Source organism: Staurois parvus, unplaced genomic scaffold (assembly GCF_062004578.1).
Source record: "Staurois parvus isolate SC_StPar_1 unplaced genomic scaffold, SC_StPar_1.0 ptg000640l, whole genome shotgun sequence".
Taxonomy (NCBI): domain Eukaryota; kingdom Metazoa; phylum Chordata; class Amphibia; order Anura; family Ranidae; genus Staurois; species Staurois parvus.
Window position 1 is genome coordinate 109,616 of NW_028318436.1, and position 17,876 is coordinate 127,491.

General features: G+C 42.6%; 1 protein-coding gene across 1 annotated transcript in view; it reads left to right on the forward strand.

The window, feature by feature from the left end:
- Window positions 1-17,876, forward strand: part of LOC149449026 (uncharacterized) — a 127,983-nt gene that overhangs the window by 59,027 nt on the left and 51,080 nt on the right. The window contains exons 12-18 of the mRNA XM_089693912.1: window positions 615-725; window positions 2,716-2,826; window positions 5,406-5,598; window positions 7,739-7,884; window positions 11,339-11,458; window positions 15,463-15,615; window positions 15,832-16,060. Coding sequence (XP_089550038.1) covers window positions 615-725; window positions 2,716-2,826; window positions 5,406-5,598; window positions 7,739-7,884; window positions 11,339-11,458; window positions 15,463-15,615; window positions 15,832-16,060 — 1,063 coding nt within the window. The remainder of the gene's footprint in view (window positions 1-614; window positions 726-2,715; window positions 2,827-5,405; window positions 5,599-7,738; window positions 7,885-11,338; window positions 11,459-15,462; window positions 15,616-15,831; window positions 16,061-17,876) is intronic.

The window sequence follows — 17,876 nt, forward strand, 5'->3', positions numbered from 1 at the left end:
AATATAAAGGGAGACAGTGCAGTTACAATACAGTAACTGTAAGGCTAGGTTCACATATGTGCGGATGGTGCCGCTGCAGATCCACACAAAAATCTGTGCAACCGCACCACCCACACAGAAGAATGTGGAGCCGTAGGTGGGTGCCATTAATTCTAATGGCACGCAGCCCGCACTGGAAATCGCAACTGCACTGGGAACCGAGGTTCCCGTGCGGGCTGCGGTTTCCAAAGAAGTGCAGGGACTTCTTCCCTGCGTGTCCCAGGACACGGAGTCCATTCTAATGAATCTGCTCATAACAGATTACAATCTAATATGAACTATTAAACTTCCTGGATGCTGAAGATCCCATAGTTTTGCATCAATTGTGTTGTATCCTAAATGTTAGACTCTGTTCAATTGCAAATATAAAGTTTAATTTAAATGCATATTGCTATTCATGAGGTCTGGAAGAACTTGTCTTTGCCATTGTCAATGCAACCTGTAAGCTGTCTAAACAGCTTTGTTTGGTTTTCCTATTGACCAGTAATTTTAGATTGTATAAAATTATACCTTGGTTTCTTCTATTTTATTCATCAAGTAAATTGCAACAATATTATATTCTGTTGTTGCCACAGGTACCACGTGTGACACCAACATTAATGGATGTAGCAGTGACCCCTGTGTTTATGGACATTGCATTGACCTGGTGAACTCATTCCAATGTTTTTGCGATCCTGGATATTCAGGTAACATGAAAAAATGTATATGTTGTATCTTTACTGGATTTCTTACCAGTGGGAATGCACTTACTGGAGGACAATATTCTGCTGCTCCTATATTGTCATTTGCTTTGTTGGTTGACCATGGTTATTACCAAGCCTGTAGATTTTTCATGTCATAAAATGCCCATGAATGTATGGATGTTGAAACATCCCACAGCTGAAATATTATTCTTGAGTAGGAATGAAGTTTGGGTTTACCAACAATAATCGATTCACAGCAAGTCCCCAGGACTCCCACAGTTTGCGCATTGCAAAGCTTTTTAGGTTCCCAGCAGAAATACAGCCGAGTCACAAGAGCCAGTAATTGGAAGGAATGAATACCCAGCTCCTTTCCATAAATTCTACTCACTTGCCCAGATGAAAATGGCATCCAGGGGTTGAGAAGAACTGAACAAAAATGTCTACATTTTACATTGCAGAGGAGAGGAAGAGTGCAATGATGACCAAAGTGTAAATGTCTGCTTTAAAACTCAGGATGAGCAAAATTAAGACTTTTCCTTTCCCTACATTTTCAGTGAAAAGGTGGTTTTTCATGGTTTTAAAGGTGTGTTAGAACTAGCATCAAGGGTAGAGCTTTAAAGTACACTCACTTTCTTGTTTTTTAAGGGCCATTCTTGCCCATTTTTATTTAGAAGAAAGTTCCGTAAATCCAAACCATAGATTTCCCTCATAGGAGTATTCAGCATTTCACTCTTCCAAACACAGACTTTTAGCCTCCTGGCTTAAACATACAATCCTGCTGCTCTGGCCTTCCACTCCAGGCTCATGTCTGTCTCCTGAAGACTCTTTTCTAAACGGTTCTTTCAGGCACATTGCTAGCAGCCCCTTGCTGCCTGGCTCCCACCTCTCCTTGATGGAGCTCTCCTGAGTCCTGGGCAATGACCTCCTGTCTGCCGGAATGGAGCCCAGAACCATGGTAAGGCCTCAACAAAAAGGCCTGCACACACCTGTGTAATCAGTGTGCTGGCTGTTCACAAACCCTGGACCCAGGACTGCAGATTTTAGAAAACCATGAGGAACTGAAAAGCCAGTTTCCTCTGCATTAGGCAAGCCCCCTGGAGCCCCTCAACCTGCCTGGATGAGAATCCTGGGTTATAATTCTCATTTAGACCCTGGCAGGGTACTGCACTGCCACAGGTGCAATTGGCTTTATATGGTTCTTTTATACTATCCTGAACCTGTTTTTACGCTCACCGGCCACTTTATTAGGTTCACCTTGCCAGTACTGGTTGGACCCTCTTTTGCCTTCAGAACCGCCTTAATGTTTTTTGGCATAGATTCAACAAGGTGGCGGAAACATTCCTCAGAGATTTTGGTCCATATTGACATGAGTTACTGTTGCCTTTCTATCATCTCAAAACCAGTCTGCCCATTCTCCTCTGACCTCTGAAATCAACAAGGCATTTTCGTCCACACAACTTCCACTCACTGGATATTTTCTCTTTTTCTGACCATTCTCTGTAAACCCTAGAGATGGTTAATGCATGAAAATCCCAGTAGATCAGCAGTTTTTTAAATTCTTAGACCAGCCCGTCTGGCATCAACAACCATGCCATGTTCAAAGTTGCTTAAATCCCTTTTCTTCCCCATTCTGATGCTCAGTTTGAACTTCAGCAAGTCGTTTTCACCACATCCATATGCCTAAATGCATTGAGTTACTGCCATGTTATTGGCTGATTAGAAATTTGTGTTACCAAGCAATTGAACAGGTGGACCTAATAAAGTGGCCGATGAGTGTATGCCAACAAAAAATCCCTTGTTAGCCTTATTGTTTTTTATGGGTTTTTTTTCACAAAAAGAAAAAAACTGACAGTGCAAAAAACAAAAAGCACAATATATGAAAAGGTTCTCTTTTTTACTAGTAATGGTAAATAGTATAAAATTATTTATCATATTTCTTTAATTTTATTAAACACATAAATTGTAACAATATTACATTCCCTTGCTTCCACAGGTGCCACGTGTGACATGAACATTAATGAGTGCAGCAGCGACCCATGCATTAACGGACATTGCATTGACCTGGTGAACTCATTCCAGTGTTTTTGTGACCATGGGTATTCAGGTAACACAAGAAAATATTAATGTAAGGTATATGTTGTATATTGACTGGATTTCATATCAATAGAGGCTTCTATTCTACTTGTCCTTTTTATTGGCTTTTGCTTTTCATGATTGTTGGAACATCCAGCTGCCTAATTATTTCTGTTGAGAAGAATCAGTACGTAAATACACTTGTTCCTTTCAACTATGTATGTATGTTTATACATTGAGTAGATAACTGGAAAACCCTACCTGGAAAATTGGTATTTCCTCCCATACTGGTCAATTGGGGATGTTGGTACAGGCAGTATAGTTCCTAAGAAGATATAGTTGTCACTCAATCCAGGCACAAATTGGCCAGATTGTGTAAGGATCATGGAAAGTGAACTTAAAATTAACACTCACACCAGTGGAGCACGTCAGCTTTTCTAAATTCTAATATTATTGTGATGAAGATAGTATACCTTTGTTTCCATGAAGAAAAAAAACAGCTCTTGAGCTCATGTATGAGGCCTGAAGCCTAGGAATAGATCCCAAAGTCTTATTCTAACAGGACCATTGTTCATGTAGTTGGAAACTGCAATGAGTTTTTTGTTCTCTATCAACTGGACAGTCCATGTGTTGTAAGCGTGTCTTGCGATAAGAAGATCAGTAATTTAAGTATAAGTGCAATGGTTAAGAATACATTTTTGGATCCAATGTAAAGCCAATGCAAAATAATAAAAAAAAAATATGCAGTACATGTCTGCAGTACATGCACTTTTCCCTGTGCTTTTGCCCTTTTGAACACCCAGCAAGTACAACATATTACTTGATGATCTGCCAGAAATACGCTCAGCTGTTATATCCAGTTGAGGGTTGACAACACACAAAGTGGTGTCAGCTCTGCCCAGTTGCCTTTTGTAAACTATTCTTTACTACTAAACCACTCCCACTCTCAGATCTCCACAGCATAAAGGTGCATTATTCTGTAGGCCAAGATGAGAACTAGGAGAACTTTGGGATAACTCATGATTTTCTGAGATTTGTGGGATAACAAACTTTCTGGCAAGATCAACAGGTTTTTGGTAATACATATCAAACAGACATTACAAATCGTATTTAACAAACCAGAAAGTTACAAATAAGTGAAGTTCATTGTTAGTGTCAGGAATGGACTCGCCAATGGGGGTGGGACTCACCTGCCTTGTGGGCTGCAGTACCAAGGCTGGCCAGCGGGTGCACTCAGCAGCCATAATCTCACTCCTGCAATCAGGCCATCACCTGAGGCTGATTGCAGGAGGTGTATTTAAGCAGGACCAGGCACTGTGATCAGTGCCTTGGTGTTGTTTCCCATGAGCCCCTGTACCTTGTATCCTGTGGTCCTGTTCTTTTGCCGATCTGATTTGTTGCCGACCCTGCCTGATCCTGACCTCTGCTGACTTCTCCTGCTTTGATCCCTGGCTCGTTTGACTACTCTCCTGGACATCCCTAATCTGATCTGAACTCTTGTTACCGACCCCGGCGAGTGACCCGACTACTCTTCTGCCTGCTGCCTAGTACCACGCTGACCCGCTGTTACCGACCCAGCCCATCTGACCACGCTAATTACTCTGCCATCCATCCATCCTGCATGGATCCAGCCATCCCTGCTCACACCTTCTGCCTCTTCACATCAGGCTCTCTACCTGCATATACCTCTGGCGGATCCCTCTGCCATGAGCAGGTGTACTCAGGGGCCGCGACCTGGTTCCTGTCTGCTCCAAGTCCATCCCCACCATCAGGGGCCCTGGTGAATATGCAGACTGGGACTTAGACTCCGCTCCCTGGAGAATCCTGTCCTGAGGACTGCTAGAGGTACCACCAGACGGTTGTTAACAGAACCATACGGCCGGCCTGATCATTCCACCTCTCCAGCCCTGACTACGCCTGTGTTCCTGCACATACTAATATTAGTGGAAGGTTTGTGTGTTTACTGTGCATTTGTATATTTGGGTGGCTAATGATAAATTATATTGTTATTATATCATTCCTAAAGCCTGTTACTTCCTTGTGTCAGTCCACACATTTCTGGTCATACCCAGATCCCTGACAGTTAGGGTTTACATACAATCAGGGATGCTGTTAAAAACCAGGGGGCCCCATGCAGCTAACCTGACAGCCCCCCCCCCCAAAAAAAGAGCACAGTTTACTATGCTTCATTTATTAATGAACACAGTGAATGATCAGTACCAATCATTCATTGTATTCATTTAGAAGAGAAAGGGGCTGGTAAATGTGACATATTTACAGGACCCTTCCCCCCATTTTCCATCTTGAAGGATCCTATTGTATGCTTGCAGCTTCTTTTTTGTAGCCTTTAATCATTACCCTTACCATAGTTGAACACAGGGGCGGACTGACCATTTGGAAACTCGGGCACTGCCCGAGGACCCAGGGTCAGAAGGGGGCCCCATGAGATGCCCCTGGTACCTTTTTCATAGGCATTTTTGAGTTTGGGCAAGGACACAGAGGCCCCATGATCCCCTATTGCCCGGGGGCCCCATGAGTTGTCAGTCCACCCCTGACATTTAGTGACTGATGTCTTAATTCTCTTCTCAGTGAATTACATTTTCTTTTCAGGCACCCATTGTGAAATAGACATTAACCAGTGCAGGTCCAGACCATGCCAGAATGGAGGCACCTGCCAAGACTTGGATGATGGGTTTCAGTGTTACTGCCCACCAGGAACAGTCCTTCCCCTCTGTACCTTGGAGAATACCACCTTCATCAATACAACATGCCTTCATGGCAGCAGTCAGATCCAGGACAACAGGTGAGGCCGGAGTGTTACAGGATCAAAAGTGGAATTCAGTGAAGGATTGTTCCATATTGACAAAGATTTTTATTTTCAGCTGCAGGTCCAACAAAGAGGGAAGTTCTTTTATTCTTGTGAATATTATATCCTAAAACAGAAATCGAACTGATAAATAGCCGTTTATTTACCATATGTATTTAAGTCAGTTTTAAACAGTCATGTAATTACAATTAATAACATTTTAGAATTTTTCCAATTTTTGCATTTATTTATAACAGCAAAAACTATATGGGGCCCATTTATAACAGAAAGCAGGTAAAGATCATTGATCTCAGTTGGACACTGTAAGGTTTACCCCACTGATCCAGGTGTGTAGATCAGTAAGGCCCCTTCCACGTTCTGTTTTTTTCATCAGTTCAGTCATGTTTTTTCCAAGAAAAACGGATCAGTTTATATCCATTTTTCATCAGTTTACATCCGTTTTTTCATCAGTTTACATGCTTTTTTGTCTGTTTTTCACGTTTTTCATCTGTTTACATCTGTTCTTGTCCATTTAAATCTGTTTTTCATCAGTTTACATCCATTTTTCATCAGTTTACATCCATTTTTCATCAGTTTACGTCCATTTTTTGTCTGTTTTTCATGTTTTTGATCTGTTTACATCTGTTCTTGTTCATTTAAATCTGTTTTTCATCCGTTTACATCCCTTTGTCATCTGTTTACATCCATTTTTGTGTGTTTACATCCGTGTTTTTGTCCGTTCACATCCGTTTTTCGTCTGTTTACATCTATTTGTCATCCGTTCCGTTTTTTTTTTTAACGGAAGAAAAATAGGGTTTTCTTCTGTTAAAAAAATAGGATGTTAACGGATGTAAACAGATGATCATCTATTTACATTTGCTAGTCCATAGAAATACATGGGTGTCCGTTTTTCATCTTTAAAGGGACAAATGAAAAACAGACATACAGGACGCCCGTGTGAAAGGGGCCTAAGGGGGTGGGATTTTTTATTCACTAGTATGTCTGCAGAAAAGCCACCCCATTGTTTTACACTGTATATCAACCCCTTTATGTTATATGCCATAGTAAAATACCATGCAGTAGTGGGTAAGAGTCCTTGGCTTAGGTAATTAGTGAAGGACATGTGGTGGCCATGTTTCTGTTTGATACAGAAATGAGACCAACACTATTGCATCGCCCATTAAACCTACAAGTGATCCACTATTGGTAGACCTTGACTCTAAGTGGGCCCCCAATACATGTAAAACATTTAAAAATATTTTTATTTTATTCTAACATCGATATCATGAATCTGATACAACCAATTTATAGATTTTGTGTATTATTGTGTAAATTGTCAACATACCGCATATTATTTTTTAACCTACTGTACAATATAGTTGATTTATTGACCAACAATATTCCAGTCTGACATTCACGGTACACCAGGGTATTACTTCAAAGGCAATAATAACAAGATTGCCTGGAATGAACCAAATCATGCACATCAGATGAACAATTATTGATTTTGGGGTTTGACTGTTCTCAAACAAATAAAGTGTTACTAAACCCACAACAGTAAAATCAGTCTGTATATGCAGTAATGCATGCTTGTTATACTCACTGTGGAACCTAAGAGGTTAACCCTCCGCATAATGTAAAAATGCTGTTTGAACCTGTCCTCTCTGATCCCCCCCCCCCCTTCTACTGTCCCCAATCCATCTGGGTATAGCACAGAGCCCTAGGATTCACTCTGCACATGCTCAGTTTTGTGTGTATTGCTAGAGAGCTTTTTTTTTCTTTGGGAGGGTGTATGTGATTAGCACAGGGCCAATCAGCACTGTCCAGAAAGAGGGTCAGGGGTTATGCAGCCTCATAAGACAATCAGGGGAGAATGAAAACTCCTCCTACATATTTAACCAGTGCTCAGCTGGACACTGAAAGAAGTCAAAAGACTGCTATAAACTGCTAATGAGAAAAGGTATTTAGCAGTTTATATTTACTCAAAGAATTGCATTTTTTAAAAAATATTATTGTACTGTGAGAGACCAGATATAGTGAATGCAGGGTCATGGGTTTAGTAACACTTTAAATTCCTGTGTTATGATGAGCTATGATCCATCCTCAATGCCATTGTTTTGGTTCTCTTTTCTTGCAGTTCTCAATGTGCCTGTGATGTAGGGTGGATGGGGTCATCTTGTGATACCCCCATTAATGAGTGCGCCACTGTTCATTGTGAGAACGGGGGAATATGCCATCCTCACCTGGGTGGATATAACTGCTCGTGCCAAGCAGGATTTACAGGTACCCAAATATTAATTGTTTGTGGGTAGCCCAACAGACTGATGAGCTAATGATAGTCAGCTTTCTCAAACCTTCCTCCTGAGGCTGTTAACAGTTCTTTGAGCAGTGGGCAGTGATGATTTGATTTCCCACATATACTGATCACCAATACAAAAAGTGAGAATTTTCCAACAGAATACCAATGTAAGGGGTCATTTGGGGTCACTGTCTTCTATTAATTTTTTTGTTGTATACAGAAAGTGATGCTAAAAATGATGTTTCATTTATATTGAGTTATTAATTATTTTGTGACTTTGCATCTTTTATAAATTGTTAGCCCTATTGATGAGAAAAAAAGCTGGTTGTTTACAGATCCTAATAGCTCAAGGTTGAAGCCTAAGTTTAGTAAAAAAAAAAAATCAGCACAATTAAAATTGCTTACTATCAGTATTATGTGTCCTTTGTTTTGCTGTCTTCTAGTTTAGAAGACTTTCCACAACCTATTCACCAAATGTCCCAACAGTTCAAACGTTAGAGAAAAGCAGGTCTACTGATGCATATGTTCTTTGAATGATGAACCATACTATCAAGGTCATCATAGATGCTTCATAAGAGACAGAAGTTATCCTACCTTTGGATGGTTTAAAGAAAGCTGTCCATTGCTGACTTCTACTTTTTAAAAGAGAGATAAGGCCAAAGCTCTTTTGGCCATACTTCTTCTATGGGTCACACAAGTGCACTTATTTCTGCAGTCCTGTGACCCAGAGCTGACAGCGGGCTAAAGCCAGCTGTCAGCTGATGTCACAGAGCCGGTACAGGCTAAGCAGGGATCACGACAATAATGTCAGGATCCACCCAGATGCCTGACTAGCAGCTGGCTCAGACTCTCATTGTGCTGCTGAGAGACTGAGCATGCCCAGGGCTTTTCTTCTTAGAGAATAGGTGCACGAACTCCTGACTTTTGAGTCACCCTTTGTCTCCACCCCCTACCCACCTTCCAGCACTGCCCCCCTTTTAGAGAAAACAAAACTAAGTATAATTTTATGGTGCTAAGTAATTTGTATGGAATTTGTTAATAACAAGAAAAGCACTGACATAGATCCCTTGTAGCCAAAAATAGACCCACCTGGCAACAATAGATCTCTCTAGCAACAATAGATCCACCTCAACAACAAAACCCCTGGGAGCAACAACAGATCTTCCAGAAGCCAGCACCAATAAACCCTCCAGCAGCCAGCAACAACAGACCCTCCCTCAAACAGTAGATCTCTCCCAGCAACCATAGATTCCCCACCAGCAACAACAGAGCCCCCAGCAACAATATTATTTCAGGTACTTGTATAGTGCCGTCAATTTACGCAGCACTTTACATATATATTGTACATTCACATCACGTCCCTAACGCTCAAGGGTTGTGCAATCTGAGGTCCCTAACTCACATTCTTACATATACATACTAGAATAAGATCCAATTAACCTATCAGCATGTCTTTGGAGTGTGGGAGGAAACCAGAGTACCCGGAGGAAACCCAGGCAAAGACAGGGAGAACATGCAAACTGCCAGGCAGGAGGGCTAACCATTTAGCCACTGTGCTGCCCTACCCCCATGCAACAATTTATCTCCTCCAGCAACCATAGATCCCTTAGGAGCCAGCATCAATAGACCCTCCTGCACACCCCAGTATCCCTTACCATTATATACATTCAGTGCTGGAGGTGCCGGAACTGCGTTCCCTCACTTTCCCGCTGAAGAAAAGCCCTGAGCATGCCATTCTTACTTCATCCACAGCCCCGTTCTTTAGTGGGTGCGGGAGGAGCAGAGCACAGAGCAGTGACTGACAGTCACCACTCTCTGCTCAGAGTGGACCAGAGAACTGAGCAATCAGCAGTCTTTGATTGCTCAGTTCTCGGTGTAGGGCCGACAGGGGACAGCTGCAGCATCAAATGTAAATGTTTGTTATTTTCCATTCTTGCACTTCTCTTAAAATTCTAGTTTCCTGGACTTTTATCCAGTTGGGTCAGTACATCTGTAGGGACAAACCCACTACAGGCATATGGTTCAGGAGCTATGTGTTATCAGTAAGCAAGTGACTCAGAAAGTATTGTAGCCAGGCAACCTGTATTTTTTGGAAGGAGATCAGCGATGGCAGCCTCCATATATTTCGCAGTACAGATTCCCAGTTTGTTGCTCCTGTGGGGTCTAATGTTGCTGGGATGGATGTTTTGTTGCTGAGGTGGCATTTTTGTTGGGGGGGGTCCATTGTTGCTGTGTATGGGGTCTATTCTTGTGTGGGGGATCTTTTGTTGCTGGGGGGGTGTCTATTGTTGTTGGGTGAGGGGTCTAGAGTTCTTTGGGAAATCTATTGCTGCTGGGGGGTCTATTGTTGCTGGGGGAATCTATTATTGCTGGGATAGGGTGTATTGTTGGCGGGGGGGATCTATTGTTGCTGGGGTGGGGTCCATTGTTGCTGTGTATGGGGTCTATTCTTGTGTGGGGGATCTTTTGTTGCTGGGGGGGTGTCTATTGTTGTTGGGTGGGAGGTCTAGAGTTCTTTGGGAAATCTATTGCTGCTGGGGGGTCTATTGTTGCTGGGGGAATCTATTATTGCTGGGATAGGGTGTATTGTTGGCGGGGGGATCTATTGTTGCTGGGGTGGGGTCCATTGTTGCTGGGGGGTCTATTGGTGTGTGGGGGATCTTTTGTTGCTGGGGGGGTGTCTATTGTTGTTGGGTGAGGGGTCTAGAGTTCTTTGGGAAATCTATTGCTGCTGGGGGGTCTATTGTTGCTGGGGGAATCTATTATTGCTGGGATAGGGTGTATTGTTGGCGGGGGGGATCTATTGTTGCTGGGGTGGGGTCCATTGTTGCTGTGTATGGGGTCTATTCTTGTGTGGGGGATCTTTTGTTGCTGGGGGGGTGTCTATTGTTGTTGGGTGGGAGGTCTAGAGTTCTTTGGGAAATCTATTGCTGCTGGGGGGTCTATTGTTGCTGGGGGAATCTATTATTGCTGGGATAGGGTGTATTGTTGGCGGGGGGATCTATTGTTGCTGGGGTGGGGTCCATTGTTGCTGGGGGGTCTATTGGTGTGTGGGGAATCCATTGTTGCTGGGGGATCTAATGTTGCTGTGGGGATCTATTATTGCTGGGGGGTTTCTGGCTGCAAGGGATATACTATACTGATTTTCTTGTTATTAACAAATTCCATACAAATTATTTTGCACCACTTGGTATCATTATGTGTATTCTCCAAAAGGGACAGTACTGGGAGGTGGGGAGGAGGTGGAGGAAAGGTTGACTCAGAAGGGGGGAGTTCCTGCACCTTCTCTCTGAGAAAAAAGCCCTGCCTAAGAGCATATACATATAACTGGAGTAATATTGGTTTTAATCTCAGTGATGTCATCAGTGTGCAGTCCTTTTTTCTGCTTTACTGTTTTATTAATGTGTGTACAAAAATGTTACTTTTATTTGGCTGTAGGGTTAAATTGTGAAATTGCCATTCAGTTATGTTCTCCTGAGACCTGTTTTAATGGAGGCACCTGTCATGAGAATCCCAACATCACTGATCCATCATGCCTCTGTCTCCCAGAATGGCAGGGTAAGTCATATTCTGCCTTATTTTGTAAAGAAATGTATAGTGAATTTGTATGGATTTCCTTTTTTTTTTTTATGGAAAGGACTAAACATTAGACAACCTTTTTAAAGTGAACCTGTTCCCCCGATTAAGCGCATTCAAATATTTGCCTATTCTGTGCATACTCTGCACATTATCTTGTAGACTTCACCTCCGTAATATCTCCAAGATACACCCGTTCTTAACCTCTGAAACCACTAAGCAACTTATTCACTCCCTTGTTATCTCTCACCTTGACTATTGTAACTCCCTCCTCATTGGCCTACCTCATCGCAGGCTATCCCCTCTTCAGTCTATCATGAATGCTGCTGCCAGACTCTTCCACCTTACCAACCGATCCATATCTGCCATCCCTTTCTGCCAATCCCTCCACTGGCTTCCCATTGCCCAACGAATAAAATTCAAAACATTAACAATCACACATAACAGGGCTTGAAATTTCCACTCGCCTGCTCGACAATGGCGAGTGGAAATTATGGTGGGGGCGAGTGTGTCCCCCAGGGCCGTCTTGCTGAGCAGGCTCGGAGCTCAGGCCGGATCTGTCATTGGCACTGGGAGCTGTCAGACTGCTCAATAGCTGAGCGCAGTGAAAGCAAAGGAAGGAGTGTGTGCTGTGCTCTCTGCCTCCCCCTAGAGTGCAGTACCCGGCTCTGTGAGTGAACAACGAAGTACTGCAACTTTTTATGGGGGGGGGTGTACGTGTACATGTGTGTGTCTGTGTATGCATGTACTGTACATGCAGGTGTGTGTACATGTGTGTGTGTGTGTGTGTGTGTGTGTGTGTACATGTGCCTGTGTGTATGTACGTGTGTATGTACGTACATGTGTCTATGTGTACATGTGTCTGTGTATGTGTGTACATGTGTCTGTATTTACATTTGTCTGTGTATGTATGTACATGTGTCTGTGCGTGTGTATTTCTGTGTATGTACATGTATCTGTGTGTATAAGTGTTTGTATGTGCCTGTGTGTATATACATGTGTCTGTATGTGTGTGTGTACATGTCTCTGTGCGTATGTGTACATGTTTCTGTGTGTATGTGTATGTACATGTCTGTGTGTGTGTGTACAGGTGTCTCTGTTTGTGTGTGTTTGTTGGTGGCGAGTAACTCTTAAGGCCTGGCTAGTAGCTCAGGACATATAAAGCCATTTATAACTCTGCCCAAAATTACATCACCAATCTTGTCTCCAAATATCACCCAAACCGTACTCTCCGCTCCTCGCATGACCTCCTGCTCTCTAGCTCCCTTGTCTCCTCCCATGCTAGTCTCCAGGACTTCTCCAGAGCTTCCCCCATCCTCTGGAACTCTCTACCCCAATTTATCAGACTATCGCCTACTCTGCTCACTTTTAGGCCATCTCTGAAACCTATCTCTTCAGGGCAGCCTATCCTGCCGTCAGATAATATTGGAATCTTCTATTCCTCCTACCAGTCCATCCCCCGCAGTTATTATCTTTTGTACCACTAGCCCCTCCCTCTTAGATTGTAAGCTCCAAGGAGCAGGGCCTCATATCCCTCTTATATTGAACTGTATTGTTGCTGTATTGTCTCCTGTTATATTATAAAGCGCTGAGCAAACTATTGGCGCTATATAAATGCTGTATAATAATAATAACATTATGACAGGAGCCCACCCTCACCCAGAAGACTTTAGTTCTACTTTCATTTCGTCGCAAAACCCATTGACTCTGATAGATTCCAAAGTACTTCACCAAGAGTTTCAATAAAACTGATATTCCTCAAAAAATTAAAACCCTCAATTTCATTCATATCTAATGCCAACCTCTATGAAACAGACTACTGGAGCTCCACCACAATGGTACAAAGCAATCAGCACTATGAACACAATTAGACACTTCTAGAAATAAAGGGATACTTTGTTTAGTTATAGTTTAACCCGACATTTTTCAACCAAGGTGTCTTCAGGCTTTTTTGGGGGTGCCTCGGCAAAATGCCTAAAAATTGACCAAAAATTGTATACAAGCCAGCAAGTGGATCAAGCCTGCCTTTTAGTACACAAAGCCACAGGTTTTCATTGGGCACTTTTATGACCTTCTAGCTGCCAATGTCCTAGCAGCCAGTTGATAAGGAGGGTGTGTGGTGTCTGCAGACCATTCTTGTTTGCTCCTCCACTGCTCCACTCTATCAGCACTGGAGTCACATTAGGGAGAAAAACTCAGGGAGAAACACTGGATGACTAGTCAGTACCAGTGTGCAAAGGTAAATTTGCTTTGGAAGAATAAATCACCTCCAATGTTGGGTGTCCTACATGTGTGGATGTTGCTGCATTATATAAAACTACTAGAATAGTTTTTTACATTTTAGAATGTGGTGCCTCGAGATTATGCAAAAATTTTTTAGCAGGGTCCTTATGTATTCTTATTTTTCAGCAAGCAGTTAAAGCTTTTGGCTCCTTTTTCACGTGTTTCTAGTTTCTTCTTAGCCCCGTTGATGAAAAGAGCTGGTTGTTTACAGATCTCAGTAGCTCAAGGTTAAAGCCTAAGTTTAGTAAAAAAAAGAATTAGAAAAAAGATCATTGCTTACTATCAGTATGTTGTGTCCTTTGTTCTGCTGTCTCCTAGTTTAGTAGAAATCTTCCTCCTCTGATCCCCTCCCCTTTCCAATCGTTCTGTGAGGCAACAGGTTAATAGAGCCAGGCATGAGTGCCCAACTATGCCTGCCCTTTCTGCCCCCTCCTCAATTTATAGAGGCTGTACTATCTCTTCAATAAATGAAGCATAATCTATGAATGGAGGAGGCAAATTTCACAATCATCCCTCCATCCTCTAATCACAGATCGAGTTCCATTCATAGAAGCTTTTTTTGCACTAAGCTTGGGCTTTAAATTTTCCTCACACAGAATAATGAGTCAAAGTTGTAAATCCTTCTCCTCCCTTTCCTCTCTCCATATGTTTTATATGAAAAAAAATGTAAAACAACTGCTGAAAACTATATTACAACCAAACTTAATGGTGTAATCCTGGACTCTGAACTCTCCTTTCGACCCCACATCCAATCACTTTCCAAAGCTTGCTGTCTCATCCTCCACAACATCTCCAAAATACGCCCCTTCCTAACCAATGATACTGCAAAGCTCCTAATTCACTCCCAGACTATCTCTCGCCTCGACTATTGCAACTCCCTCCTTGAACTACCTTTACATAAGCTATCCACCCTCCAGTCCATCATGAATGCTGCTGTCAAGCTCATCCACCTTACCAACCTTTCAGTGTCTACCACCCTTCTCTGCCAATCCCTGCCAATCCCTGCATTGGCTGCCACTTACCCACCAAATTAAAGTCAAAATACTAACAACTTACAAAGCCATCCACAATTCGGCCTCCCGGCTACATCACTAACCTAGTCTCAAAGTACCAACCAAATCGCTCTCTTCGTTCTTACCAAGACCTCCTCCTCTCTAGTTCCCAAGCTTCTCCCATCCTATGGAATTTCCTACCCCAATCTGTTCGACTATCTCCTATTCTGTCCACTTTTAGGCGATCCTTGAAAACATTTCTTTTCAGAGAAGTCTATTCTGACTCCACCTAACAACTGTACATGTATTTTCTCCATTGGCTCATCCCCCAAAGTTATTACCTTTTGTATCATTTGACCCTCCCCTTTTAGATTGTAAGCTTTAATGAGCAGGGCCCTCGGGCTCCTCCTGTATTGAATTGTATTGTAACTGTATTGTTTGCCCTCACACTGTAAAGCGCTGTTCGCATTGTTGGTGCTATATAAATCCTGCATAATAATATAATAATAAAACAATAAACCTGACTCAAAACCCAAAAGTTTAAAATAGCAAACAAACAAAAACATGTATAAATTTAAAAAAATAGGGCAGACTCAATGGATGACTTAGTCTTTTTTCTGCCATCACTCTTCTATGTTTCTATGCTTCTTGTTTCCCTTTATTCATATTTCTCCTTTTTAGACCCGTTATTTGTACTCTTGTTTCCTGCAGGTCCACACTGTGAAGAAGATGTCGATGAATGTTCCGATGACCCCTGCAAGAACGGGGCAAGTTGTGTTAACATTCCTGGAGCATACAGCTGTGTCTGTGCCTTGGGGTACACCGGACCTCACTGTGGATCTGCATTAGATCACTGCCTGCCAGGTGGTTTGCCCAGAAGTCCTTGTGCGGCACTGGTCTCTAGCAACCAGTCAAATGCTGCCTTCCACTTTCTCGGCTTTGCTGAAATATGACAGTTGATCTGATTGGTTGCCATGGGCCATACAGAAGCAATACAAAATATTTATTTTATTTTTTTTTTACCATAGACCTGATGTTTTTCCTAACACTGTATGTTTCATTTTCTCATTTTCTCCTTAGATAGTTGCCAGAATGGAGGTACGTGCCTCAGTCTGCCTGACTTGTTCACCTGCATCTGTCCCTCTGGATACACAGGAATGCTGTGTGAGAGGCATGTAGACAGCTGTGCAAGTTCACCTTGCCAAAATGGCGGATTATGCAAGAACCTTGGCGACTCCTATACCTGTGACTGTGCCAAAGGGTATGAAGGAACAGAGTGTGAGGTTAACATCCAAGACTGTACTAACAGGTAAGGGGACTCAAGCAGCCAGAAGTACTGTTCTCTGGTGGCTTCAAAATATATGCATAGGTGTGCACGCCCTATTGCATTACAGTACATTGGCTTCTCAGAAGATTTCCCGAATCCAGGACATAGGATTTAGCTCTGTGTTGTCTTTAGAAAGCTCGCTACATTGTGGCTTTCCCCTTGTAGATCCCAAAGTGTGCTGCTGTACTCACACTGTCCCCTTTGCTCCCTGCTGCTTAGAGGTCTCTTTAGACCCCTGATATATCGCCAATGCCCCCAAACAGGGCTCTTAAAATGTAAAAAAGAAAATAGTAAAATAAATAAATAAATGAAATGGATAAAAATGATAACATTGAAATAAAAAACTACTGACACCAGTGGCAGGGTCACACATGTGGCTGGTCCCTGGTGTTCCGTCACTGTGGGGAGGCCCTGGCCAGCGGTCAGGGGGGCCCTTTATGGTTTCTTGCACCGGGCTCCTGAAGTTTCCAGTTATGCTACTGGCCTGAAACTTGACCCACCCCCCCCCCCACCCCCCCCACTGCGCCACCTGCCGCTTTCTCTGGATCTCCCATCCCACTGGCGTCTGCCAGCTGGCCGGACAGTGGAACAAATTCGGAATCGGCTTTGATCAGCTCTCCTTTATTGTAAGCCGGAAGCAATGACCTGACATCACTTCTGGTATACTTGGAAACTTTTGGCGCCATTTTTAAAAATCTGAAAGCATTCAAAAACAATGATCTTGATGTTTTGAATGCTTTCAAGTGCAGAGGAGGAATTTGGGGTCTCATAGATCCCAGATTCCTCCATAAAAATACCTGTCACGTATCTATTGATGTCACGGGGGATGTTTACATTCCTTCTGACAGGAATAAAAGTGATTTAAAAAAATGTAAGTAACAGTGCAAAAATGAAAACTAAAAAAAATGAATAATTAAAAAAAATTATAGTGCCTACACCCCCTGTGCTGACATGCAAAGGCAAGTGCACGTGTCGGTCACACAGGCAAATAATGACCATCCCACACAGGTGAGGTATTGCCGTGATTGTCAGATCATGGACAGTAATTCTAGCACTAGCCCTCCTCTGTAAATCTAAATTGGTAACCTGTAAAGACTTTTAATACGTCGCCTATGAATAGTAAAGATGACGCTGTTTGTCACCAAACATGGGTGAGCGCACCTTTAACCCCTTGACGCCGACGTAACACAAATATGCGGCCTCACAGAACTGGGCTTTTTTCCGTGGGGCCGCATATTTGCGTACCTGTCATTGTGCTGGGAGCACTCCGCGATGTCACTGAGAGCACCAGGTCCCGTTCTAATGATCGGGACCCGGGACTACTGATTCCGGGTCACATGATACCTGTGATAGCCTCTGATTGGCTATCACAGTGATCAGTCACTGTACAGCCTGGCCCCCATATTTTTTTTTTCTCTCTCTATGAATGGAGGAGAGAGATACATTGCATCTCTCTAACTCCTGGCATAGAGAGAATAAAATTGTTTGCCAAAAAAAAAAAAAAGAAAGATAAATAAATAAAGAAATATTAAAAAATAAAGAAAAAATACCTAGATCAAGGTTTGATCTAGTTCAGTGCTAGGGTTAGTGTTTGGGTCAAGGTCAGGGTCAAAAGGTCAGGGTCAAAGGTCAGGATTTAAAAAAAAAATTGGTGTTAGTGTGTTTTAGGTAAAAAAAGACAAAAACAAAATGCGCACTATTATTTCTGGGCTGTACTACGGGTACAAACAACAAATAACATACACATATATGGTATCGCTGCGATCGTCAAGAGCTGGAGAATTTATTTTGGGTTGTT